At 42.7% G+C, this 27,409-nt stretch overlaps 1 protein-coding gene across 3 annotated transcripts in view; it reads left to right on the top strand.

Moving 5' to 3' along the window:
• LOC119856745 (olfactory receptor 1019-like) overlaps window positions 1-22,532 on the top strand; it is a 36,005-nt gene extending 13,473 nt beyond the window's left edge. Inside the window, exons 1-2 of one of the 3 annotated variants that reach the window (XM_038404706.2) lie at window positions 19,051-19,059; window positions 21,353-22,532. In XM_038404706.2, the coding sequence (XP_038260634.1) occupies window positions 19,051-19,059; window positions 21,353-22,300 (957 nt within the window). In that variant the 3' untranslated portion in view covers window positions 22,301-22,532. Of the gene's footprint in view, window positions 1-19,050; window positions 19,060-20,384; window positions 20,401-21,347 lie in introns of those variants that run through there. The other 2 variants (XM_038404705.2, XM_038404704.2) reach the window with 2 other exon arrangements.
• The last annotated feature ends 4,877 nt before the right edge of the window (window positions 22,533-27,409 follow it).

The following is a 27,409-nucleotide window of genomic DNA, read 5'->3' as shown; positions in this document are numbered from 1 at the left end:
CCCTCAGCACAGTTAGTGGAAAAGTACAGGCACACGATGGAGAACAGTGTCATATGAGCTGGTCACATGCCCTTGCGTGGTTCGATGACTCACAGCAGGGGTCATTACCTGTATTCTGGCTAGAAAGTCCACAAAAAGTCCATAAGGTCAAGATATCTTTCTTCTCATTTCCCATCCCTCTCACAATGTGAAAACTTATTTGTGGAAAGTTTCTTCCTAACACCCACTGGTTAGAGGTTGGTTTCTGCACTAATAAATTTGGTTTATATCAGTCCCCAAAAAGATTTTCAAATTTTTTAACCTTTATTATAAATCTGGATATTGTTTTACCCCTAAAATGTCCCTTCCTTTTTTAATCCTGCCTCAACGATATCTTATGATAGTAAATTCCTTAGGGATATATATCAGATCTATGTCTCACAAGAACTAGCCCAGTAGAAGCACTGGAAAAGTTCCTTCCATTTACAAAGAGAGTAATGGTTTGGGAGATAGTCCTTATAATTTATTTGGGATATCACTGCTTAACCTGATAATACCGATACAGCCAAAAGGAACATTTCAAGTGCAACCACTGTATCTTATTCTGGAAATGATCACACTTAAATGAAAGGGAGTTAAGAGTAGAGATCAGATTTGGGTCCAAAGAGTGAAGTGTTTAATTATTCATATAATAGCTATTCATTATTGTGATCACACAGAGAAACCAGAGAGGGGGACATTTCTTTTTTACCATTTTAATATCACAAATTGTAATTATTAGGACAAGACTGTTCAAATGCCATATTATATTTCATTATATAAGAAACATACAAAAACCAGATAATAGGACATTACAAAAAGTTTAGCACCATCCAAGATAGGCATCCAATCCTCCCCTATTTAAATTCTATGGGAGCTTTGCTACTGACTTAAATGGGATGAAGATCAGACCCTCTAACAGAAATATTTTGATGTACAATAATAGCAGGAACCTTTCCCGAGAAGAACCATCAAACATCACAAAACTGCAAGATACTAATAAATACCAATATTAATACATTAATCTGTTGCCACAAAAATTGTAAGAATACCTTTAGACATTTTGTTGGTGTCATTTTTTTCATTCTCCACATGCATAAAAATTGGATATGACCTCAAATTTTGTATATTTATTTGACAAATTAACCCAATATGTTAAACATATAATTATTTGTAGATTTATTTGAAACAGAAAAATATTATTAGGCACCATCAGAAATGCTAATATAAGTGTTCACTCGATAACAAGATAAAAAGGACAGAAGAATTGAGTCCACGGGGTGAATTAATTCATGAGTCATTTCTCTAGTAACTATGAATAATTGTGATGATATATTTAGTTTTTAATTGCTTATCAATAGGAATTGTTCGAGCCAGGCTATATGGTCTTGTGAACCCAAGGATTATATCTTTGAACTACACAGCATGGAATGGCTTCAGTGTTGCAAGTCCAATACTACCAAGACATAAAACTGCAATGCAATGTTGTTGCCAGCAGTGTCGGATTACCACATGTCTCATGCCTGGGGCCCCAGCCAATTTGGGGCCCCTGGAAAAGTCTCCCCCGACCACCGCCCCAGGGCTGGAGAAGTTCTCACTCCCTGTGCTGGCCCTGTGGCTGTGGTTGGGGCACAGAGCTTCTCAGGTCTCGGAGCTGAAGCAAGGCTGGGGCAGAAAGGAGCCAGCGGGGGCAGGGCTGTGGAAGAAGGGGCAGAATAGGGTGGGGACATGGGAGGGGCCTCAGACAGAAGGAGCAGAATGGGGTGGGACCATGGGTGGGACATTAGGAGGAAGGGGTGGGGCAGAGTGATTGTTTCCGGTGCTGGGGGCTCCCCAACTTGCACTGGCCTAGGGCCCCGGGAGATCTTAATCCATTTCTGGTGCCAGCACAGATTTTACTATGCCTTAAACCTGTTGCCACTGTTTGAATATCATGACTCTCCCCAAACTTAAGAATCTTTGTGCCGGCAATAAAGTTCCTCTGTGCCGTGGCTAGACCAGGACTGTCAGGCACAGATTTACGCTGTACGGCCTAAGCCAGATCCTCAGCGGGTGACAATCAGTGTAGCTCCATTCTCTGGCCCTTTGGTGCACTGCAATTTGGCCACAGATTACAAGATAGGAAATTTCCTAGGCAATGCCTATTATTAGCTGAAAGTGGCACCAGTCTTAGTGCAGACAATCCCAGTGATGCTGATGACTGACACAATCAATGTCAGTCCACGAGCAGCCACTAGGAGGCAGTACCCCACGCAAAGCCTAATACATGACAGAATGCAGGAAAATACATGACATATGGTCAGGGCTGATGTAGATTGGCAGGAAGGGAGAACAATTGTACCAAGGCCCCAAGCTCAAGGAGAGCCTCAAAACATCTGTAACTGGGGTGAAATGGAAGGGGTAGAGCTGCAGTGAACATGATATATCAGGTCCCCTGCCACTAATACAAGGTTAATGTGCTGTTGCTAGTCCCAAGACATAGGATTTATGCCTGTAGGGTATTCCCTGTTTGAGGTGGTTAGCTTCTGAACAGTTTCTTGCAACAAGTGTTCATTCTTTATGTTTAACAATCTGTTCCACCTTTCATTTAGCAGTGACACTCTGAGTACCTTTCCCAGACCTGAAGCAGTGCTCTCTGGGAGCTTTGTCTCTTTCACCAAGAGAAGTTGGACCAAGAAAAGATATTATCTCACCCATCTTGCCTCTATTATATTTATGGCAGACGATCACATGTGATGATCCTTATTATTTAATTCTAAAGATTATTTGACTTTATGCCTGTGCAACATAGGTAGCCTCAAGCCTCTACAGGAATTTATGCACAAAAAGATGTGTTGGGTCATGAGACTAACCAAACAGCTACTAGGCCTTTACATCCGATGAAGTGAGCTGTAGCTCACGAAAGCTTATGATCAAATAAATTTGTTAGTCTCTAAGGTGCCACAAGTCCTCCTTTTATTTTTGCAGATACAGACTAACACAGCTGCTACTCTGAAACTAGGCCTTTGTGGTGTTTCTTGGCTAAAGACATAAGAATTTGGTATACAGGGCCATCTTGTGATGTGTTGCTAACTTTAAGGTTATAAAGCCTGATGTTTGTTCCGTTGTGCCACTATTTCAAAGATTATTAAACCTTTTCCTTCCCGGGCAGTGTCTTTGTGTGATGTTGGTAGCTTGAAGATTAAAACAGATGCTTGTGAAATACACTGAATTAGGGCATCAGTTAGTAACAGCTCCCAACCACTATAAAAGCATATTACTTTCATTTAGCTAAAAACATCTTTGGATGTCTTCGGTTTGATCTTTATTGAACGTGTGAGTTCTTCTTTCACAGGAAAGCCTCATTACACCTGCCCATCTGTGTCTTTGTGGTATTAATAGCTCCAAGGTGACGAAGGCTAATTGTTGCAGGACAGGGTTTGTGTTACTCACACCTTCTTGTCAATAGTTTGAAATGGGCCACTCTGTCTACACTGGCCCCATTACCACTTCAAAAGTGATTTTTCCTCCCTTGATATTCTACTGTTGAGATTAGCTCACTTCCACTTTAACTGAATTGTCTCTTTAGCACTGACCTTCCATTTGGTAAGGCAACTCCTATCTTTTCATGCACTGTGTCTATAGACCAGCTTACTATTTTTTTCCACTCCATGCATCTAATGAAGTGGGTTTTAGCCCATGAAAACTTATGCCCAGATAAATGTGTTAGTCTCTAAGGTGCCCCCCCCCCCCGTTCCTCAGATGTTCTTGTTAACAGCTGGAAATAGCCAACCTTGCTTGTCGCCATGAAAGGTTTTCCTCCCTCCCACCCTGCTGCTGGTGATGGCTCATCTTAAGTGATCACTCTCCTTACAGTGTGTATGATAAACCCATTGTTTCACATTCTCTGTGTGTGTATATAAATCTCCCCTCTGTATTTTCCACCAAATGCATCCAATGAAGTGAGCTGTAGCTCACGAAAGCTTATGGTCAAATAAATTTGTTAGTCTCTAAGGTGCCACAAGTACTCCTTTTCTTTTTAAGGGGCCACAAGTACTCCTCGCTGTTTTTGTGTAAATCCTGCTTCTCTTTCGACAGGACTCTTTTGGTTTAAGAAGCCTCTCAGAGTCCCCAAAGTTAGGACAGCAATCATCAAGCTTGGTCATTTATCTCTGGGAGCTGCTAATTTCAATGAATGTTTGCAATGTCTTTGATACACATTCAGATTTTAATGATACACAGTGGACCCACTTTAACCACACTTCCAAACTTGCTTGCCAAGTTACGCAATCTCAGTTTGGCAGGAACAAACTTTCTCATCATGCCCACCGAGAGCTTATTAAAATGGTCAGAAGCTAATATCATTTCTGGAGAGATGGGTCAATTACACTAAATTGATCGCCTCAGGTCCTGGAAGTGTAACCTCCATGGAATTTGCATTTTTGTTTTGTTGCCTGAGCCAGGGTGATTATTTTGAACCAGCACACATAATCTCCAAAGTGCATTACCTTGTTCCTCACAGGGGAATTAAAGACATTACCAGCAGAGAATTCCCTATGAGGGAATATACAGAGACAGACACTAATTATTTGATTTGTAACTGCAAAACTGCACAGAAGATACATTTGAAATTCAAAACTGTTGTTCCAGTGACTACATTAGTATCAGTCAAATATTACTATTAATTCTACTAATATCAGACCTACATATCCACCTCTCTCTCTACAGCCCAAATACCTGCTGCCCAGACCTTGTAGACCAGGACAGACAGATCTTGATTGGATGCAACTTAATACCACGGAGAAACAGCAGAAGAATATGGACAGAATAAAAATGTTTTAAACTGAAACTGCTATCACAGCCACAGGTTACGAAACAGGCTCTCCCATAGGATAGAATAATTCCCTTCACTGCAGGAATGACTGGAATATTCTGACCTGTGGCATGCAAGACCTGAGACAATCTGATAATCATGACCTCTTCTGGCCTTAAAATCTTTGGACCTGTGTACAGACTTAATTTCCTGTTTAAAAATAATGCAAAGAGAAGCCTCTGTGTTCAAAACTGTTTGGGTAAATTCAGAATGGAATAAAAAAAATTAAAACCAGTTGCTAAAGACAGAAAATAATATTTTGAAAATCCACCCACTCCCTATATAGACAGTGCACTTCATTTCTGATCTGTAGCAACCCTCCTGGCATTTCTATTTCTACTCCTGGATCCCCTGGCATTCCAGTCCTGTCCATCTCATCTCTATTTTACAGGATTCCCACACATGCCCCCAGCTCTGCATCAAATCCTAATTTGCATCCCCTTGGTTTCCATTACATTAAATATGTAGGATATGTGCGCGCACACACACAATCTCTACCAACACACATTAGTTGAGAGGATAGATAGCCTAGAACTTATGGGGCCTGTGGCAGGACAGGGAGGCTAGTCGTAGTGGGGGCAAAGACACAATTGGAGGCTGGGGACTGGCCAGAGGATGCTAGCCTGTTAGATGAGGTGGGTTCATGTCCCTGCCCTCCGTCATTGAGATTTTGACAGTCAGTAGTATTTACATTTCTAAGTGCCCCAAAACCTTTTTGAAAATGATATTGGAGCAACATAACCTACAAATGGTGTGACAGCCTTAAGAAGTTGTTGACTGATATGTGCAAGGAGCAGCAAAGGGCTCCAGTGAGCTACCTCCGCCTGCAGCACCAACTATAGATTGCAAGGTGCTCCAACACTGTGAGAATAGGAGCCACATAAGGAACTTAGATAGCTAGACCTGACCTGTAATAACCCCTCTAATTCTTTGCCTGAATCCCCTGGAATTGCAGTCATAGCCTGTCCACACAGCTCTGCTGATGCCCCTCAACCCTGTTGTGCTAGAGGCCCCCCCACCCTGATGTTTCAGTCTTTGCCCCCTACCACACCTCATACGGCTCTGCTAAAGTCTTTTCCATAAAATATTTCATGCATAAGTGCACTGAATTTGTTTCAGCGGATAAAGCCTTAGGTGCAATGTAATGGAACTCATGGGCAGAATTGTTGATACACGGTGACCTTTGTGTACTGAAGGGGGGCTGGTTTTTCCTGCAATCTCCATCCTAAAGAAAGTCTAAAGTCTCCAGGCCATTTCCTTCCTGGAAGTGCCTTAGTCTGTGCAGTGGTTCTAAGATCACTGTGGACCAATGCTGAGCAAGGAAGCACCACGCGGACTGAGTGTACTGCCACTCCATGCATCTGATGAAGTGGGTTATAGCTCACGAAAGCTTATGCCCAAATAAATGTGTTAGTCTCTAAGGTGCCACAGGATTCCTCATTGTTTCTGAGCGTACTGAATTTCTCTGCTCCCACACTACCCTTTTGCATCTGAGAGGCATCACACAAACGAGGGAACGTATAGCAGAGCATGTCCGGGGACAGGAGTGGGAGTGTGTGTTACGGTGTCGGGCCCTATAGAGATAGTGTAATGAACCTGCTGGCTCATGGTCAGACCCCACCTCCCAACCCACTCCAGAATTAGCTGGAGGGAAAGGATGGGGCCACAGCTCATTCTGGAAGGGGATCTGGTTCATGTATGTCCACCAGAAGTCGCCGTCTCTACCCATGTTCCGCATCGTGACAGTGGAGGGGTCCATGTGAACAGGCAGGGCGGTGACACCCAGAGGGCAGGAGAGGATGAGGGTCAGCCAGGGAGCTGCTGAGAATGGGCAGGGGCCGGCCAGAGGCAGCAGCCTGGGAGGCGCCTGTGGAAGGACAAGTAACAGGCAGCCTGAGAGCAGGACCAGAGGCTGGGGACGGGAAGTTGTAAGCAGAGCATTAGAGCACCTGAGGCTCTCAGAAGGCGAAGTGTTTAATGGGGACCCACCAAGGGATGGAGAACCCACCAAGAGCCTAGTGCTGGGAGGGCCCACCGGGCTGACCTCTGTGCTCATGGTACACGGAGCTCACTAGAAGGGACTGGTAAACTCGCAGCAACACCCTCCAATGTGCCTAATTCACATTGAAATCAATGGGGCCCAGACGTGAAATCAATAGACCTATTAACTTCAGTGGGACTTACAGCAGGCCCATAGGGAACAGCACCTCCTCCTGTCCATGTCCAGTCATCTCTGCTGCCTTCTAAGAGGGAGGGGGAACATGACACTATCTCCCCCCACTTCTCCCCTACTTTTGGGGGATAGCTCGCAGCCAAAAGGGGATTAGCAGGGAGTGATGCTTGGACTCAGGAAAGCAAAGAGAATGCAGTTGTGCCTGCTCTCTGTGCAGTGATGCTACGGTGGTAGCTTTCCATTCACTGTCTCCTTAACCATGCACATTCAAGCAAGGACAATGTGACCGCAACTGCTCCCCTAGAAACGTAGCTGTGCACAAATCCCCAGGCCTAGAAAACATGTCCTGCACCAAAACTATGTGTCATAATTGCTTATAGGACCCAAGACCTTCAGCACCAAAGCATAGGCCCTTGAGCACATAGTTACTCCATTTGCTGGTCTCTGTAATAGATTTTTATCTTATATCCGGACCAGCCACTAGATGTGGGGCATGATGCATTTAGCTAGTATGTTACAGTCACTCAAAGTTTTCCCTGTGCAAAACGCTCCCATAGAACTTTTTATTTGCTGGAATCTTGGTGTTTCCAGATTTAATGGAATATTTCTCTTTCAGAACCTCTTCACAGAGAGAGTTTCAAAAGCTGGAGTGATGAGGCATAAATGACCAATAATGGAAAAAGCTATTTGTGTAGGCTCAGTCTACCTATAAAAGGTTTGCCTGTTTAGCTATACTGGTACAGCTACACTGGCAAACCCACCTAGCATAGCCTCAGTTTATGCAAGCAAAAGAGCATTTTTGCCTGTATAACTTATATCCATTCCCCCCACAAGAAATAACTAAATCAGCAAAAGCCCTGGCTTTGTGACTCAGGGGTGTGAAAACATCACACCCCAAGGAATGTAGTTAACCCAACCTAAGTCCCCAAGTAGGCAGCACTATCTAGCACCTCTCAAGGAGGTGGATTATCTCTGTCGAGAAGAGAATACCTCCCGTCAGCATAGATAGCCTCTACACTGAGGCGCTACAGAGGTGCCATTGTAACAGCCCAAGTGTAGAGAGGACCTATGGATTTTGCTGGTACAGAAATGTTGTTTAAAAAAAAAATCACACTCCTAACTCATATCGCTATATTGGCAAAAAGTTTCTAGTGTACATCTGGCCTCAAGCTGGTCAAATATCAAAACCATAATTTGTGAGAGTTTTAATAAATACAAGTGCCATTGTCGGCCGGCTCTGATTCCTATGGACATAGTATAGAAGTTACCCAAAGGAGGCTGTGCATTGGTGATCCTTAGGTCAGATCCTCTGAGGGTGTAAGTCACACCCGCAGTCGCTCCGGCCTGTTGACATCAATGGGACCACTCCAACTTACACCACCCAGAAGCTCCAAAGGACCGATGTCAGTTACACCAGCAAAGAATCTGGTGTAGAGACTTCAATGGGGCTTCTATGCTTCACACCACCTAAGGATCTGGCCCACTGACTTCAGTGGATCTAAGCTGATTTATGCCAGCTGGGGATCAGGGCCCCATTGAATTACATAGTGTTTATGGCCAATGTACATTGGCAGGAGATCTGGGCAATTAACTTGAATAGAGCATTTCTTATTTACACCTGGTCCATTGGCATCAATAGAGTTATGCTGACGCAGACCAGCCGGGATCTAGCTTTCACATGGCTGAGTGGGGAAAAACAGTGATGTTTAAAGAATGCTAATAGGAGTTTGATTCTCATTAACACTCACTCCCTTTATGGGTTTGGGTCTGAGGTGGGGGACGAAGGCTAGAAGAGCAAAGCTGCTCACTGGAGTCAAGCTTTTCAAAAGCAAATAGTGATTTTGGGTACTTAGCTTGAAGCACGTCAAAAGGACTGGACTTTCAGAGAGTGCTGAGCATCCACCTGTGATGGGTTGGATCACAGAAACCCCCTTAGGAGATGCCAACTTATGTGCCGAGACTACTTCTGCTGAGACTACTTCCCTGCTTTCCTGCCCGGGCAGCTTCGGACTTCAGTGCCCTGCCTGGTTTGAGCCAGACCCGCTAGCCTGCTGCAAACCCAGACTCAGGTCTGAAGCACGTCCCCTAACAGCTGTAGGTTTTCCTGGAAGCAGCTTAAGAAATGTTCCTGTCTTTAACACTCAGATGCTCAATTCCCAATGGGGTCCAAACCCTGAATAAATCTGTTTTACCTTGAATAAAGCTTACACAGGGTAAACTCATAGATTGTTCGCTCTCTATAACACTGATAGAGAGATATGCATAGCTGTTTGCTCCCCCCCCAGGTACTAATACGTACTTTGGGTTAATTAATAAGTAAAAAGTGATTTTATTAAGTACAGAAAGTAGGATTTAAGTGGTTTCAAGTAGTAATAGACAGAACAAAGTGAATTACCAAGTAAAATAAAATAAAACATGCAGATCTATCTCTGATACAGTAATAAAACTGAATACAGTTAAAAACCTCACCCTCATTAGTGTTCCATTAAGCTTCCTTTTACAGACTAGTCTCCCTCTAGTCTGGGTCCAGCAATCACTCACACCCCCTGTAGTTACCGTCCTCTGTTCCAGTTTTTTTCATGTATGCTTGTGGGTGGACAGGCTTGAGCAAGCTGAAGACAAAATGGAGGGGTTTCCCAGTGATTTTTATAGACTTTCTCCTCTGGGTGGACTCCCCTCCCACTTCCTGTGGAGAATCCAGTTACAAAATGGAGTTTTGGAGTCATATGGGCATATCACATTTCCCTGCATGATTAAGTTCCTTACCAGACAAGCCACATTCCTGGGGAAGCTCAGATGTGGATTGGCGTCCACAAGTTCTATTGTCTGTTAAGTGCTTCTTGATTGGGCACTTAACTTGTACACTCCTTTCTCTACAAGCTGACCAAATGCTCTACTAGGCTACTTAAAATCAAGCAAGTACAGAGCCAATATTCATAACTCCAACTACAAAAATGATACATGCATACAAGTAGGAGGAATATATCTAGTAGATCATAGCCTTTGCAGAGATATGTTACATGGCCTATCTAGCATAAAACATATTCCAGTTATGTCTTATTTACACTCATAAGCATATTTCTAGAAAGCATTATGGGGTGTAATGTCACACCCTCCTCCTGAACATACTGACAGAGGTGTGGCAGTGTCAGTACATGTAAAATCCCTGTTTGTTTCTGGTCACACTCCCTTTCAGTACCTTTAAACCGTATGATGTCATTCATAGGTGTTCTAGCAAAGTTTAGGGTTCCTGGTCCCCGGATCCCTGAAAATAGGTTGGGGTGTAGTATTGCTAACAGAATGCAGACAGCAATATCTGTTAAAGTGTAGGTGTCTTGCTATTTAGCCACCAATGCTTTGAGGTGGTGTGCCTCAGTTTCCCCTTCCACACAGCAGTGTAGGCCTGTTATGCTTTTGCTGCAGCACCAAGCTTCCATCCTCTTTACAGGTATAAGCTGAAAAGCAACATGCTTGTGGGACTGTCTTGCCACCATCCCTAGCATAAACAAAAGTTTTTTTCCACAAAGCAGGTGTGTCCCACATCTTTAAAGGGATGTATTATCTCCTTTGTCTTGACCCAGAGATGAAGTAGAAAAAGACACAAGATTAACAGCAAATCTTCGGTGGACAGGCTTTGTTCACACAATTTAGCTTGTTTTTTGTCTATTGCATTTCCCAATTCCTTTGTGTACCCTAGTAGGGGCTCTGATGCAGATTCTTCTGCCTCTTTGAAGAAGGCTTTTAATTCAGGCCTGTGGTGGAGGCTTTGGCAAGGAAAGGGGGCACTGCAACCATGCCTGCCCTTGGCCGCTCCCTCTTGTGAAGCTTCCCAAGTGCAGAGGTTTTCTCCCACCAGTCTTGAAGAAAGAGTGTTATTTTTTTTAAGGGTAACAGGAATAACTTTCTTTAATGGAGTGCTTTGGATCAGTAAGATCCTCTCGGTTACCCCACTTTCTGCTCCCAACAGGCCAGCTGAGTGGGTGTTCTCCTCTAGGAGATCTGACCCTCAGTCTTCCCTTAAAAGCTGATTCACAGGAGAGGGGTCTGGCATTTTAAATGCAGATTTTTCATCCTCCTCCTGGGAAAAAGCCTCCCTACAAAATGTGGGCAGCCTCTCCAGTCCCCCCTCACTTTCCATCTGGACTTTCCTCTCTGGGCTCCCCTCTGGGTCAGACACTCCTGTGTCCCCCAAAAGGGAAGGTGACCCTGGTCCAGCTCTGGGCTCACAGCTACCAGCTATGACAGACCCTTCCCTGGCCAGCACAATCCCCCTCTTTCCCTCAGGCTGGGCTTGCTCCAGCTACAAAGTCCCTGGGGTCTGTTCCCACCAGAGTGGTTATCAGGACCCCAACTTCCACCTTTGGGGTACATGTTTCTGTGCACCCCAGGGCAGGGCCTCTCCTGGCAGTCAGCAGCTGGGACGGCCTCCCTGTTACAAGGTGGAACATTCCCCTGCCCCAGGCAGATGATCACAGGACAGGAGTTGGCTTTGTCCAGCCCCTCCCGCAGGGACTTGCCTGGAGCCCTGGGACTACAGGAACTGGTTACAGCCATTCGCACCCCCAAAGCTGCATGCTTCACTGCTACAGAGGAATTTAAGAGACTCTCCCCTATTCCTCCACTAGCGCATGTGACTTCACATCCCCATCCCTGGGGGCTTGGAGCACAAGATTCCTTCTCACTGTTAACCAAGCCTGGGGCAGATTCTGCCACATATAATAAATCATTCCCCAGTTGAAACGGTGCAAAATTGTGTGCCACTGTCGCAACAGTCAGCTCAGCCTGCAAATCACCAGTTTCCATGAGTACCTTACCTAAAGATGCAAGGACTTTGTAACCTCCCATCAGTTCTAATTCTGCCATTTCCCCTGGCAACAAATCCTTCTCCTGTATCAGGTCCCTCCCGTGTCCCTCAATGCCGGGAGAACTTTCCCATTCAGTTTAACATCATGCATATGCTCACTTGATTTGTTGGTAGAAGCCCCCTTTACAGTTCCCGTGTGGAAAGAGGCAGCAGCCTGGCTCTGAGAAGCAGCAGCTTCATGTGTTACCTGTTGCCGGTTCCCACTCAGCAAAGGACATTTATTCATCAAGTGCTCAGTGGACTCACAATCCGAGCACCTCTTGGGCTCCTCTGCGTGTACAGGAGATTTGGGGATGAGTCACAGGGGAATGGGGAGGTGGACGCCCAGCCTCCTTTTCCCCTGGGGTAAAATGGTGATTCTGCTTTCCCCCAGCCCTGTACCACCATACAGAAGAATTGGATTTAAGGGGGGAGGAAAAACAAAAGTTTTTCCAACCATTGATCCAGAAAACAAATTCTGTAAATAGGTATCATTTCTTTGTTAACGGTTCTAGTTATTACCATCAAGGTAAACCTCATTACGGATTATAAAGAAATACAAAAATTGGATAAAAATATGGTGAAAGTAATCCTAAAGCTTTCCAAAACAAAAAGAAAAGGGTCACTAACAGTAGATCCTTTGTACAAAAGAAATGCACCATTAAAATCTCAGGTGTACGAATTTCCTAGGATGGCTTTGCAGATTGACTTTGTGGGTCCTTTGCCAAGGACTCAAAGAGGTAACCAATACCTATTAGCGTTCAGTCCTTTTTCAAAGTGGGTAGAGGCATTCCTCTTAAGGCCAATACTGCAAAAGCCACCACCAAGTTCCCAGTAATGCAAATCTTCTCTCAATGGGAGATCCCTGCAGAGGTAGAATCAGACCAGGGATCACATTTCACGAAACAGTTCTTTAGGGACTGTCTTAAGTTAATGGAAGTCCTGCAGAGTCTACACATCCCATACAGACCACAGTCATCTGGGATGGTAGAACAAAGCAATCAGAGTATAAAAGTGATGTTGAGGAAACTGGTTAATGCCAATGGATGTAACTTGAACATTCTCATGCCTCTAATTTTAGTGGTATTGAGACCAACACTTGTTGCAACTACTGATAAAACACTTTGAAGTGATGACAGACCGAACAACGAAATTACATTTAATTTGGCACACAAGTGGCACTCAATTAGAGGGAATAAAAATGGATACCTACCTGCAGAATCTGCAAAAACATTTAAATCAATTCCACTTGCAGGTAGCAGCTAAACTGGGAAAAGCCAAATGTAAGGCAAAAGTTTACTTTGACAAAACCAAAGAGAGAATACTTGGAAGGTTAAAAACCAAGTAATGTTGTTGTTGTATAAATCACCAGAATATGGGTTGTGTAACTGATGGATCGGACCCTTCTGAATCATCGATAAACTCAGTTCAGCAGTCTATAAGATTAGAATGACAGGAGGCAAGCGTAATAGAAACAGAATCTATCATACTAATCAGTTAAAGTTGTATAGATCATCCAGGTCACAGGAGCGATTTCCTCCTCAGGACTTAAGTGAACAGCATCCGATGGAATCGTGACACCTGGAGCCCAGCTGATTGCAACCATAAAATGGACATTGATATTTCTGATTTACTACACCCTTATCATTGCTCTAAGGGTAAGACTGAGCCAAAATCACAAATTTGGGATTAACTGTTACAACCTCATGAAACCAGATGACACAGTCGTGCTCAATTCCTTGAGCACATGAAACAGGACATACCAACACAAAAGGAATGGACTATTATACTCAGCCCAGGACTTATCCACAGGAAAAGCAATTTACTGTTTATAATATGTATGACATAACCCAACTGTTTAATGAGACCCAACGTAAAAGTATCAGCTGATCCCTTTAAAACAATGATCAGCACAGGGATCAACATTTTTAAAAGGGAGATTATATGCTCTGCATATGGGGAATACGTAGTAAATGTAATCACTGATGCATTATGATCCTTAAGATTGGGACAGGTTCCTGACTTAATTAATAATGAGCAAGTATTAAGGTGGTAATGTCCCAAATGTTTTCAAAAGCTGGAAAAGGACCAATCCACATGTTTGGATTCATGGCAGCATTTATCAATAAGTGCTATGAGAAAAATGGGATCTGTGACACCTCACCCCAACCTAAACAGTTGTTTTCTTTCTAAAGATTGTATAATGGCACAATCTTTGTATGTCTCATTCACAGTCTCGTTACCAGTTTGACCCAGACAAGGATGTGTACAGGCAACTGGTTGCTGTCCATTCTATAGGTCCCCTTGAAGATGACATCTATAGGGAATGCATTAATGCACCTCCCCTGGTGATCTAACACACTCCAACTCAGACTTAGAAAGTGGCACAGTTGTTGCTCTAAAAAGAGCCTCAGTACATCTGTAGGTGTAACATGTCTGAAACAAACACTGTTCTGTGTGGACTGCAGGGAGAGAAAGTATGGAATTAATCATTGTCATGCCTGGTGAGGCTGACCAAGAGGAAGACTCTGATAGAGAGAGTGACCTATGCTGGAAATAACCAATTTTGCGTGGTTACCAACCAAAAGAGGTACCAATATGGTTCTTTGGAGTGTCCTGTCAGAGAACCACATTTTTGTTTTACTCCAAAGCAACCTACTTTGATAGGAAATTAAGTTATTTCCCCATTCCCACTTTTGAAAACATTACTATTATTCAATCCAACCCAGCCTATCATCTTTATGAAAATGGCGTTGAAACTCTCCCCATAAATTCTTAACCACCTACATCCTACCTGTGTGATGAGGTTCATTGGTGCAAACCACCCTGTCAAAGGGGTGTGTGTAGCCTATAGGACTAACCTGCTTACTTACATGCATAAATATATATATGTCTTTTCTTATAGTTTAAGTATTTGGTTTATTGTAATAGGTTTATAAATTTATATTAAAGTAAGTTTGGCTGTAATGCAAGAGACCTACAGGCCATATCCTGTATGTTAAGCTAAGGTAAGTTAACACATCTATATTAAGACCTTTTACCCAGAAAAGTAAAGTTGACCTTCATCTTGTTACCTAAATAGATAAGTACCCACGCTTATGTCTATGACCTTTTACCTAGACCAATAGACAATGGAGAATGGCGTAGTGGGTTTTTCAATGTTATATCCACAAACTTAACAGATACACCACAAGGAAACTTATGTGCGTAGGTACGTGTTATCAATACCCACAAACATACTAGCCTATGGAGAAAATGTACCCTAACATTTTTTGGGTGAGGAATGAAATTTGAGCATAGGAGGAAGGATTTCCAGCACTTGTGTCCTATAAAAGAGGTGACCCACCTCACTAGAGCACACCACTCCGCTCTATCATTCTCCCTTACTCTATCTTACTTTCACTCACTCTTTCTATTTTATTTTATCTATTCTATCTACTATGACTACTACTATTAGAAGGTTTCAGAGTAGCAGCCGTGTTAGTCTGTATTCGCAAAAAGAAAAGGAGTACTTGTGGCACCTTAGAGACTAACAAATTTATTAGAGCATAAGCTTTTGTGAGCTACAGCTCACTTCATCGGATGCATTTGGTGGAAACTATTAGAAAGCTATACTTGTTCTTCTTAAACTTTAAGTTTCAAGGGAACTAGACTAAGCTTGGTTTCCCTAAGCTATTATTCTTAGTTTTGTTTATTAGGTTATGATTTTAAGTTTAAGTTAGTTATGTAAACCCTAAGTTAGCTTTTAGCATTACTTTCTTCTAAGCACTGCATCCCTCACTCAAGAATTGTGAAACCTGAACTGCAAGGCTGGTCCTGTGTCTCTTACCATCAGGCCAAAGCTTTGTTGCATATAATACTGTATTAGCATATGTATCTTTTGAATAGCAGTATTGCAATTGTAACTTATGTAACTTTGGGTATTTTACCATTTACTTGCTATTATTGATTTTAATAAAGGTCTTTAGGGCTATATCTGTCTGAGTGTGAGCTACCTGTCATACCTCTAAGGGTTCTTTGTAAATTCTGTGGAGCCTGATTCAGGACAAGAACTTTTATCTTCTGATCAAAAAGATTGGAGAGCCTAAAACCCACACTATTAATATTAAGAATTAATCATTATTTTTATTATTATTAATTAAATGAAATGAAATTAACATTGATAAATTAAATTAATATTATGAGTTTACAACATAAATCAAGCTACAGTCTGCAACTTGTGCAGTTCTAGCTTCTTCTCATCTTCACTCTTACTTGTTTTGCTTATTTTTCTGTCACTATTTCCCTTATCCGAAATAAGCAATCAGATAATAACCAACCAGTAATCACTTTGTCTGTTCTCCACCCACCACACCCAAAACTAACGGAAAATCACAACCAGTGTGTCAAAGCAATCAGCTGTGCACAGACCTTGCTCAACTACGCCACTGTGACAAGTTGGGTCACTTTGGGACTGCCACCCGATGTGCTGAGTCTCCCTCTGAGCCTGTTTTCCCTACCAGCTTGGGACTTCAGTACCTTACCTTGTTTGAGCCAGACACGCTTGTCTGCTGCAAACACAGATCCAAGTCTGAACCACATCCCCCATAAGATGCAGGCTTCACTGAAAACAGCTTAAGAAGTGCTCCTGTGTCCAGCACTCAGATACCCAGCTCCCAATGGGATCCAAACCCCAAATAAATCCATTTTACCCTATATAAAGCTTATAGAGGGTAAACTCATAAATTGTTCACCCTCTGTAACACTGATAGAGAGATTATGCACAGCTGTATGCCCCCCATCAGCTATTAATACATCTCTGGGTTAATTTATAAGTAAAAAGTGATTTTATTAAATACAAAAAGTAGGATTTAAGTGGTTCCAAGTAACCACAAGCAGAACAAAGTGAATTACCAAACAAAATAAAATAAAACAGGCAAGTCAAAGCGTAATACAGTAAAAACTAAATGCAGGTAAATCTCACCCTCAGAGATGTTCCAATAAGCCTCTTTTACAGATTAGACTTCCTCCTAGCCTGGGTCCAGCAATCACTCATACCCCTGTAGTTACTGTCCTTTGTTCAAGTTTCTTTCAGGCATCTCCCCGGGGTGGTGATAAATGAGCCAGCTGAAGACAAAATGGAGAGGTTTCCCCAGAAGCTTATATAGTATCTCTCTTATATACTCCCCTCTCCTACGCAGAATCTAGCTCCAAGATGGAGTTTTGGAGTCACATAGGCCGACACCACATTCCCAGGAAAGCTCAGATGTGGACTGGTGTCTCTCAAAGTTCATTGTCAGCTTAAGTGTTTCTTGATTGGGCACTTACTGAGAATAGTCTTTCCTCAAGAAGCTGACCAACTGCTTCACTGAGGCTACTTAAAATCAAACAAGCACATAGCCAATATTCATAACTTTGAATACAAAAATGATACATGCATGCAGATAGATGCATATATAGAGTAGAACATAACCTTTGCAGAGATATGTTTACATGGCATATCTAGCATAAAACATATTCCAGTTATGTCATATTTACATTCATAAGCATATTTCTAAAAGCATTAGGGGTGCAAGGTCACACTCTGTTTCATGGACTATAAATTATAGGAAATAAATAAAATTAACAAAAGAAACGGGAGGGAGGTGGCATGCTCGGAGATATTTTGTAGCAGCATCTGCAGAGATGTAGCAGAGATCTTCAGCGTTAAGCACCAGTTTGGGGAATATCCTCCTTTTTGCAGCCTTCCCTGACTTTGGCATTTTCAATGAGGCACTTCTGGGTCACAGGAGGCAGAGAAGCCAGGAGGAGGAGTTACGAGCATGACTCCTAGAGGAAGTAGGTGCATAGTTTTTCCAGGGCACAGACCTGGAGTGACAGACTTGGAAGTTTCTGAATACAGAGATTTCTGGCTGTTGGTTATTTCTACTGGTGTTCAAGGAAGCAGGACGTTTTGTACATTCTTTGAAACCCCTCCCCCATGGATTATACCAAAGAATGTAGCTGATTTGTACCATCAATGTTTCCTCCTAATACAATAAATCCTGCAATGCCTCACAGGTTGGCACCACCTAGGAGAGGGGGGCACCAATATGTCCTGGAGCACTGATAATACCAGCCAAGCCTGCACATCCATGGGGGATCATTTCTGCTACCATAGTGAAGAAGAGAAGAGTCATCACTGAGCCTGCCTTGGATTTCCTTGGTGGGAGGTGATAAGCACAATGTCCTTGTGCATCTGCAGCCATGGATCAGTGCATGGGTCCATCCCTGTGGTGACCTCACCCTTTCATGCCAATCCAACGTTACTGTCAGTCAGCACCACACATTTGGTGTTATTGGGATATTTTCTAGGTTGATGGCTTTGACATACCAGGGTCGAACCCAGACTAATCAGCAGCTGTGTCACACCTGCCTGCAACCTTGCAATGCCTTGCTGAATTGGCTTCCACCTGGACCACTCACAAATAACCGTCTAGCATGCAAATCACACTCTGAGCACATGTGTGTAACTGCAGCCTGACCAGGAATACTTGGCTTATACTCAGGCTCTCACCATCCTTGGTTATAATGCAGGATGACTTCAACACACTCTCCAGTCTTTGACTTCCCTCCAGAAATGTATGTCTTGTCCTCTCCTGGACAATACCAGCTACATTATACATTATTTCTTTAATAGCACTAATATGGATGCAACTTAGTTTCTCAGACACTTCTATATCTCCTAATTTGTACTCACTTAAAATCTATCTTTGTAGTCAATAAACATTATTTTATTGTTTTATCCAATCTAGTATATTTAAATAGAAATCAGACATGGTTACAAGAAAAATAAAGCTGGAATGCAACTTGTGCCTAAGTTAACAAATGATGTGAAATTCAAAGCAAAAGTTTCCTCACCACATGCTTTCAGCAGTCTTACTGACCAAACTTCTTAGGTCAGGACCCTACCCCCAGTCCCAGGGCTGCTTCCTTTATCCCTTCAGATGCATCAATGGGCAGGCAGAGAGAGAGAGAGAGAGAGCGTGATGGCTTGGAATGTCTGCCCCTACTTTTTATAGTCCTATGTGCCCTTTGAGAAACTTTTCCACCTGGTTACCAAAAGAAAAAATGTCTATGTAGTAGGATGTCGCCTGCTGCTTTTTCCTCACTTTTTTGGGCTTCCTTTGTTTCCCTTCCTGCTTGATGACTCTGGTTACTGTTTAAATACAAAATTATGCAGCACACACATTTCTTTGTTTAAGACAGAGCAGTTTGCCAGCCTCCTTTTGGAACATGTTTTAATAACATGATACAGTGTAATCTTATAACTTCTCATACATTATCACAATGTATTAATATTTATGATGAGAGCATGACTATTTCTAGTTGACTCATAGATTTATTTAGCATCTTAAAGCTGAGCTCTTTGTGCAGATAATATGCATGCAAGAGGGATAGTTTTGTGAACTGCTGAAGTCCGAAACATGTCTGTAACTCCTGAGCTTCTCTGGTCATCATGTGGTCTCCATCAAGCAAAATCAGTGAAGCTATCTTTCCTACCTTTGGGAATAACCTAGCAAGGGAAGGAAATAGGATGCCATGGTGCTTGGCATGCTATAAATAGCTAGATAATCTGGAGTACTTTTATGTGTCTTACAGGTTTTACATTCCACTTATTGGGGTGAGGACAATGAGGTGATTCTGAAATCATGAATGACTGAGAAGACATTAGCTACACCTGCCAACAATAAGTATGTATCACCTGTTTCTAACTTTCTGTTCCTCTGATTCCGAATTTGTTGCTAAGGCTGGTTGAAAATTTTTCTTCACAAGTGTTTTTGATGGGAAATTGGATTTTCCAGTCAACTCTTTTTTCCATGAAATTATCTTTTCCATGGAAATTATAAGATTTCCATCAACATTCCTAACTCCCCTCCTCCCTGAACGATTGCTGTGGGACTCTGGTGATGTTCCAGGGAAGTTCAGGAAGAGGAGAGACCATCATGCATCATGAGGGATGTAGTGGACCCAGGGAGCCTGGCCCATCTAAGATATTGGTGGTGTGTGGAACTGGATGCACCCCCGTGGTATTTCCAAGCCAAAATATTAAGTTTTTAGCAAAAAGATTTAGGTCTCCACAAACAAGCTCCCTTTGAGTATCAGCTCTATGCGGTAGCTGGCTTGCACTGAAAACAGCAGGATGAAATATACCACTAACCTCATACTATGTAACTCTGGTAGAAATTGCATCATTTAATAACACAGTAGGAAAGAGTGGGTCAAATTAATCTCCAGGGAATTAATTACAACGAATGTGGCTTTGGTTCACATTTACACAGTAGGAAAGAATTTGTCTTTCTCTGACCTTTGCTTTTCCTTGATAATTTCCCCTAAGATGCTGCTGAATTTCTTAGCCAAGAGGAAAAGCATTTCTTTCACGCGTTAATTAGGTGTTATGGCTCTCTGAGCTCAGGTATTCCCAGTTGCTTGGGGAATCATGTCCCACAGATGATACATCTCTGTATAAAACTTCCCGAATGCTCCAAACTGGCAGTTTCTGTCAATGGAGAAATGCCACCACATCTCTTTCTCTCTCTCTCTCTCTCTCTCTCCTCATCAGGTATGTGCTGTTGTCCTGAATTACAGTCACACACACATGCAGACACCATGGGGATCAGCAGCTATTGAATTCCAGACCTCCAGCACTTAACGCCTCAGCCCCAACTCCGACCCCTTCAGCCAAAGGAGCGACCTCCTGGGTTGGAAAAAATAGGCAATTACCTAGTCACTGAAGCCAGGGCTTCCCATTCTTTCTTTGAGTTTTCATACAGGCTCCAGTAAATGCCAAAAAGCTTAATCAGCACAGTGAGCAACTTTACCCCAAACAGACATGCCAAGCCACAGAGCTCACCTTGCCCAAAAGAGTGGAAAGATTGACACTCCTTTACTCTCACCCCTTTTTTAGCTAAGGAATAATCCCTTCAGAGTAAAAGAAAAGGAGTACCTGTGGTACCTTAGAGACTAACAAATTTATTTGAGCATAAGCTTTAGTAAGCCACAGCTCACTTCATCACTTCACTGTAGCTCACAAAAGCTTATGTTCAAATAAATTTGTTAATCTCTATAGTGCCACAAGTACTCCTTTTTTTGTGGATACACACTAACATGGCTCCTACTCTGGACCCCTTCAAACTTATTCTCTCACAGCAGAATCACAAGTCACTGTTTTCTGTTCAGATTAGTGAACAGGAGTGTTTGTGTGAGGGGCATGATTAACCTGTGTGTCATTGTATTTGAACAGTGTCTGCATTTTATCGAACACCTGGAATGACCAGCTGTGAACATCTGGCTCTGTGGACTAAGCCCTTCCTGGAGCAGGTACTGATGTCCATTAAGAAACTGATCTCCATTTATCTTCACTTATTTCATTACAGAGAAGGAGCAGGTTTTCCACACCATTCACCTGACCTCATCTCTGTAGCTGCCTGATCTCTGTTCAGAGGAGATGGAAAAGGGAAATCACTCGGAGGCGACTGAGTTCATTCTCTCAGGATTGACAGATCATCCAGAGCTGCAGGTCCCCTTGTTTGGGGTGTTCCTACTGATTTATGGTATCACCCTGCTGGGGAATGGGGGGATGATTTTGTTAATCACAACTGATCCCCAACTCCACACCCCCATGTACTTTTTCCTCAGGAATTTGTCTTTCTGTGACCTCTGCTTTTCCTCGATAATTTCTCCTAAGATGCTGCTGAATTTCTTAGCCAAGAGGAAAAGCATTTCTTTCACTGCCTGCGCCGTGCAACTGTATCTCTGTATCATTTTTGCAGATGTTCAGTGCCTCTTGCTGGCTGTGATGGCGTATGACCGTTATGTGGCCATCTGCAACCCGCTGCTCTATACGGTTACCATGTCCAGGCAGCTTTGTAAACAACTGGTGGCTGGGGTGTACGCTGTGGGGTTGGTGGATTCAATGATACACACATGGCTTACATTTCGGCTATCATTCTGCCACTCCAACATCATCAATCATTTCTTCTGTGACATTCCCCCGCTGCTGGTGCTTTCCTGTTCTGACACCCGCATCAATGAGATTATGACATTTGCTTTCATGAGCTGTATTGCAGTGAGTAGCTTTGTGACTGTCCTCCTCTCCTATGTCTATATCATCTCCACCATTCTTCAGATCCGCTCTTCCAAGAGACGGCGCAAAACGTTCTCCACCTGCTCTTTCCACTTGACTGCTGTGGTCCTGTTTTATGGCACACAACTCTTCATGTATTTACGTCCCCCCTCCAACTATCCCATGGACAGAGACAGAGTGGCCTCAGTGCTTTACACGCTGGTGATCCCCATGTTGAACCCCCTCATCTACAGCCTGAGGAACACAGAGGTGAAGGACGCCCTGAGGAGAGCAATGAATAAACTCCTAACCATTCTTGAATCTGTTTAACTGTGTACCTGTTTAGTGATGGGGAGTGGAAGCTTGGTGAATTCAATTCTCAGCCAGTTGTAATTTAATTTTGCAGAGCCCATTGTAGTATTGTTCATTACTGTACTGTTATTATTAATAATTTGTTAATATTCCAAGAAGGTCTGCAGACCCCAACTGAAATCAGTGGACAAAACAGAGGAAGACTCACAGGGCAAGAAACAGAGAATGATTTTATAAGTGTCAGAGTAGCAGCTGTGTTAGTCTGTATCCCAAAAAGAAAAGGAGTACTTTTGGCACCTTAGAGACTAACAAATTTATTTGAGCATAAGATTTTGTGAGCTACAGTGAAGCAATGAAGTCAGCTGTAGCTCACGAAAGCTTATGCTCAAATAAATTTGTTAGTCTCTAAGGTGCCACAAGTACACCTTTTCTTTTTTTGATTTTATAAGCTGGTGCTAGGGGCATCTACCTAGAGGGTGAGATGCTCAATTTCACGTTTCTGTTCCAAGGGTTATTTAATTAGTTATCCACAGTTGAACAAAAAAGGTGAGAGCAGTGCAGACTGGAATAGCACATCGCTCAGGGGTTGGGATGCTTTCTGGAAATGCAGGAAACCCATGTCCACAGTGTGACAGTTTCGATCACAGAGACCCTCATTGGGACTGTCACCTCATATGCTGAAATTACTTCTGAGCCAATTTTCCCTGACAGCCTGGGCCTCCAGAACCTTGCCTTGTTAAGCCAGAGAAGCTAGCCTGCCACAACACTGATTGCGGGTCTGGGTCACACCCCCAAAACTGCAGATCTAGACTGAAACCAGCTCAGAAGGATGCATGTCTCCAGCATGCAGACATCCAGCTCCCAATGGCCTCTAAACCCCAAATAAATCCATTTTACTCTGTATAAACTTTATACAGGGTAAAATGATAAATGTTCGCCCTCTATATAACTGCAAGAGAGATATGTACATCTGTTTGTCCCCCAGGTAACAATTACTTGCACTGAATTTATAAATAAACAAGTGATTTATTAATTATAAAAAGTAGGATTTAAGGGACTTTAAGAAATAACAGATAACAAAATAAGTCACAAAGCAAAATAAAACAAAACACGCAAGGCTAAGCTGAATACACTCGGAAATCAGTTACAAATGTTAACTTCTTATCCCAGGTGTTACTGGCAGTAAAATCCTTCTCAGGTCAGATGCCTTTTCTGACTTGGGTCCAGCCTGTCCTCACCCACTCCTCTGGTTACAGTCCTTTTGTTTCCAGGTGCTTGCAGGTATCTCCATGGGGTGGGGAGGCCATGACTTAAGACAGCTGAAGACACTCATTGTTTGCTTCCCTTAGGCAACTTCCCTAAGGCAGGAATCCTTTTTTAGAATTCCACCCTCATCTGGAAAAGTACCAGCTTCAAGATGGATGGTCACCTGTCACTGTAAGACCCCAGTCTCCATTCTTCTTGGGTTGTCCCACAGGTACACAGGAAGGCTTGCAGGTAAATAAAGCCATTCACAGTTCATTGATTCTGAAGCACCTTTAATGGCCTCCATTTAAAATGTCTACATCAGTAATACAAATTTATACCTTATTCTCCAAACTCCGGACATAGAAATAATCCATGTAAAGAAATGGGATGAACACACTTAGTAGATTATAACCTTTATAATGACATGTTACATGGGGCACTTAGCCTAAAGCATATTCCAGTTATATCTTATTCAGAAGCATATTTTCATAAAGCATATGGACTTCAATGTTACACATGGCTTGGCCCAGCACTGGACAGAAGAGGGTGACCACCCTGACTATTGGGCTAAAAATTAGAAAGGGAAGGACCACCATCGCTTCCTGTGGTGGCTGCTTTGTGACCAGCATCTAAATCCTCCCCCCGCACACACTCATTGTTCTGGGACAAAGCTATTAGGCGTATTTCTAACACATTTGTGAAGAGTTTCAGGTCAATCCAAACAGTATTGTTTTTGACAATAAATTGTTAGTCAAGAAGATATTCACGCATTTCCAGATATCTTTGTGTCCCAACGCAGGGAAATTACTTAAAGAGATATTTGGAGAGGTGACCAACAAATAAAATGGAATACATTCAACTCAGTTTTGTATCATATTAAAAAGACCTCACGGGAGAGACAGCAATCCAGGCCAGCTGATGCTCTGGCTCTCTGTTTTCCATTTCCAAAAGGAAAGACACGGTAACAACATTAATTGCCTGTGCTATGCACACCTGTTGTCCTGGGAGCAAAGATGCTCCAGGGAGTAAATCTCAAAGTCATCAAAGCCAAATTTAACCTCTGCCACCAAAGGAAGCAGCTCCAGAGGTATCAAGGGTAACGTAGGTGTGGTTAGCAAACAGGGAAAAATTAGACTCTTAGGCTGATTTTAGGGTTCTGAGCAAGTACTGCTTCCGTCCTCAAATAATTGTAAGTGAAGGGAGAAAAAATGAAGAGGTACAATGAAGTGAGAGGCAAACAAGTCAGTTTCAGAGCATTTCAGCCTTTAATTGAAATGACAGTGAGCCATCCATGGGAGGGGAAGAAAAGAATTATCCTTAGAGGAGAAATTTCAATGTTTCTGGACATATTTACTTAACAAAAGAAGGAAAGAGCTTTACCCAGGGAGGGAGAAGAGTTACTGGAAGAGGAGAGAAAAATAGCTTTAATAGGAAGGGGGAAACTCCCCCCTCGATTCAGGGAATGTCTATACTAAAGCCATTACATTGACTCAGCTATGGTGTGCAGCAGCACCAGAGTGTAAATGCTTTCCACATTGATGGAAGGGTTTTTCCATCAATGTAGTTAATCCATGTCTCAGAGAGGTAGTAGCTAGGTCAATGGAAGAATTAGACTGAGGGTCAGTACAAGCTAACAGCCTCGCACAGGGTCTGAAAAGTTTCCCCACCCTGTGTGACTGAGCTCTGTTGATCTAATCTTTAAGCATAAACCAGGCCTCAGAGAAGCTGCTGATGAAAAAGGCCAGTTGGGAAATCTCTTCCTATCTCCCTGCCATGGCAGCAGAAACCCTTTTGGTTCTTTTTCTTCAGGCTAGTTAGAAATATTCCAGCTGTGCCAGCTTCCCAGTAGACATTATTCTGCAATCTGACTAAGCTCAGTGTCAGTCTGTCTGTGTGTAGTGGGCACTCTGCCTGTGTGTGTGTGTTTGGTGTGCATCACGCACTAGCTGTGTGCATGTGGTGGGGGGTACAGTGGAGCTGAACGTCAAGTGTAGGAAGGTTTGTGTCCCTTGCCCTGCCCATGGCTCAATTTAAGAAGTGCTCCTGTCTCTAACATTCAGATGCCCAGTTCCCAATGGGGTCCAAACCTCACATAAATGCGCTTAACTCAGTATAAAGCTTATACAGGGTAAACTCATAATTTGTTCACCCTCTATAACACTGATAGAGAGATATGCACAGCTGTATGCCCCCCCATCCAGGTATTAATACATACTCTAGGTTAATTAACAAGTAAAAATGATTTTATTAAATACAGAAAGTAGGATTTAAATGGTTCCAAGTAATAACAGACAGAACAAAGTAAATTACCAAGCAAAATAAAATAAAAGACGCAAATTTAAGCCTAATACAGTAAAAACTAAATGGAGGTAAATCTCACCCTCTCTTGATCCAGCTGAAGAGAAAATGGAGAGATTTCCCCAGGGGCTTATATAGTCTCTTTCTTGGGGGTGGAAACCCCTTCCCCTCTCCTATGCAGAATTCAGCTCCAAGATGGAGTTTTGGAGACACATGGGCACATCACATGTCCATGCATGACTCAGTTCCTTACAGGATGACTCCACATTCCCAGGAAAGCTCACATTGTTAGCTTAAGTGTTTCATGATTGGGCACTTACTGAGAATAGTCTTTTCTCAAGAAGCTGACCAACTGCTTCACTGAGGCTACTTAAAATCAAACAAGTACATAACCAGTATTCACAACTTCGAATACAAAAATGTTATATGCATGGAAATAGGATGAATATTCAGTAGATCATAACCTTTGTGGAGATATGTTACATGGCATATCTAGCATAAACCACATTCCAGTTATGTCATATTTACACTCATAAGCATATTTCTAGAAAGCATTATGGGGTGCAACATCACATCCTCCTCCTGAACTTACTACCAGAGGCTTGGACACTGTCCATAGTGGAGGCAGGACATGTAAAATCCCTGTTTGTTTCTGTTCACACACCCTTTTAGTACCTTTAAACCGTATGATGTCATTCATAGGTGTTCTAGCAGGGTTTGGAGTTCTTGGTCCCTGGATGCCTGAAAACAAGTTGGGGTGTAGTATTGCTAATTGAAGGCAGACAGCAATATCTGTTAAAGTGTAGGTGTCTTGGCATTTAGCAACCAATGCCATGAGGTGGTGTGCCTCAGTTTCCCCTTCCACACAGCAGCGTAGGCCTGTTATGCTTTTGCTGGTATGCCAAGTTTCCAGCCTGTTTAGAGGTATAAGCCAAAAAGCAACATGCTTGTGGGACTGTCTTGTCATAATCCCTAGCATGAACAAAAGTTGTTTCCACAAAACAGGTGTGTCTCACATCTTTCAAGAGTTTACCATGACTATTATCTCCTTTGTCTTGACCCATAGATGAAGTAGCAAAATACACAAGATTAAAAGGAAATCTTCGGCGGACAGGCTTCGTTCACACAATTTAGCTTGTGTCATAAATATAAAGGGAAAAGTAAACACCTTTAAAATCCCTCCTGGCCAGAGGAAAAATCCTTTCACCTCTAAAGGGTTTAGAAGCTACGATAACCTCACTGGCACCTGATCAAAATGACCAATGAGGAGACAAGATACTTTCAAAAGCTGGGGGGAGGGAGAAACAAAGCCCCTCTCTCTCTCTGTCTTTGTGATGCTTTTGCCGGGGACAGAACAGGAATAGAGTCTTAGAACTTAATAAGTAATCTCGCTAGATATGCGTTAGATTCTGATTTCTTTAAATGGCTGAGAAAATAAGCTGTGCTGAATGGAATGGATATTCCTGTTTTTGTGTCTTTTTGTAACTTAAGGTTTTGCCTAGAAGGATTCTCTATGTTTTGAATCTAATTACCCTGTAAGGTATTTACCATCCTGATTTTACAGAGGTGATTATTTTTATT

Source organism: Dermochelys coriacea, chromosome 6 (genome assembly GCF_009764565.3).
Source record: "Dermochelys coriacea isolate rDerCor1 chromosome 6, rDerCor1.pri.v4, whole genome shotgun sequence".
Lineage (NCBI taxonomy): Eukaryota > Metazoa > Chordata > Testudines > Dermochelyidae > Dermochelys > Dermochelys coriacea.
This window is presented reverse-complemented; position numbering and strand designations above follow the sequence as displayed.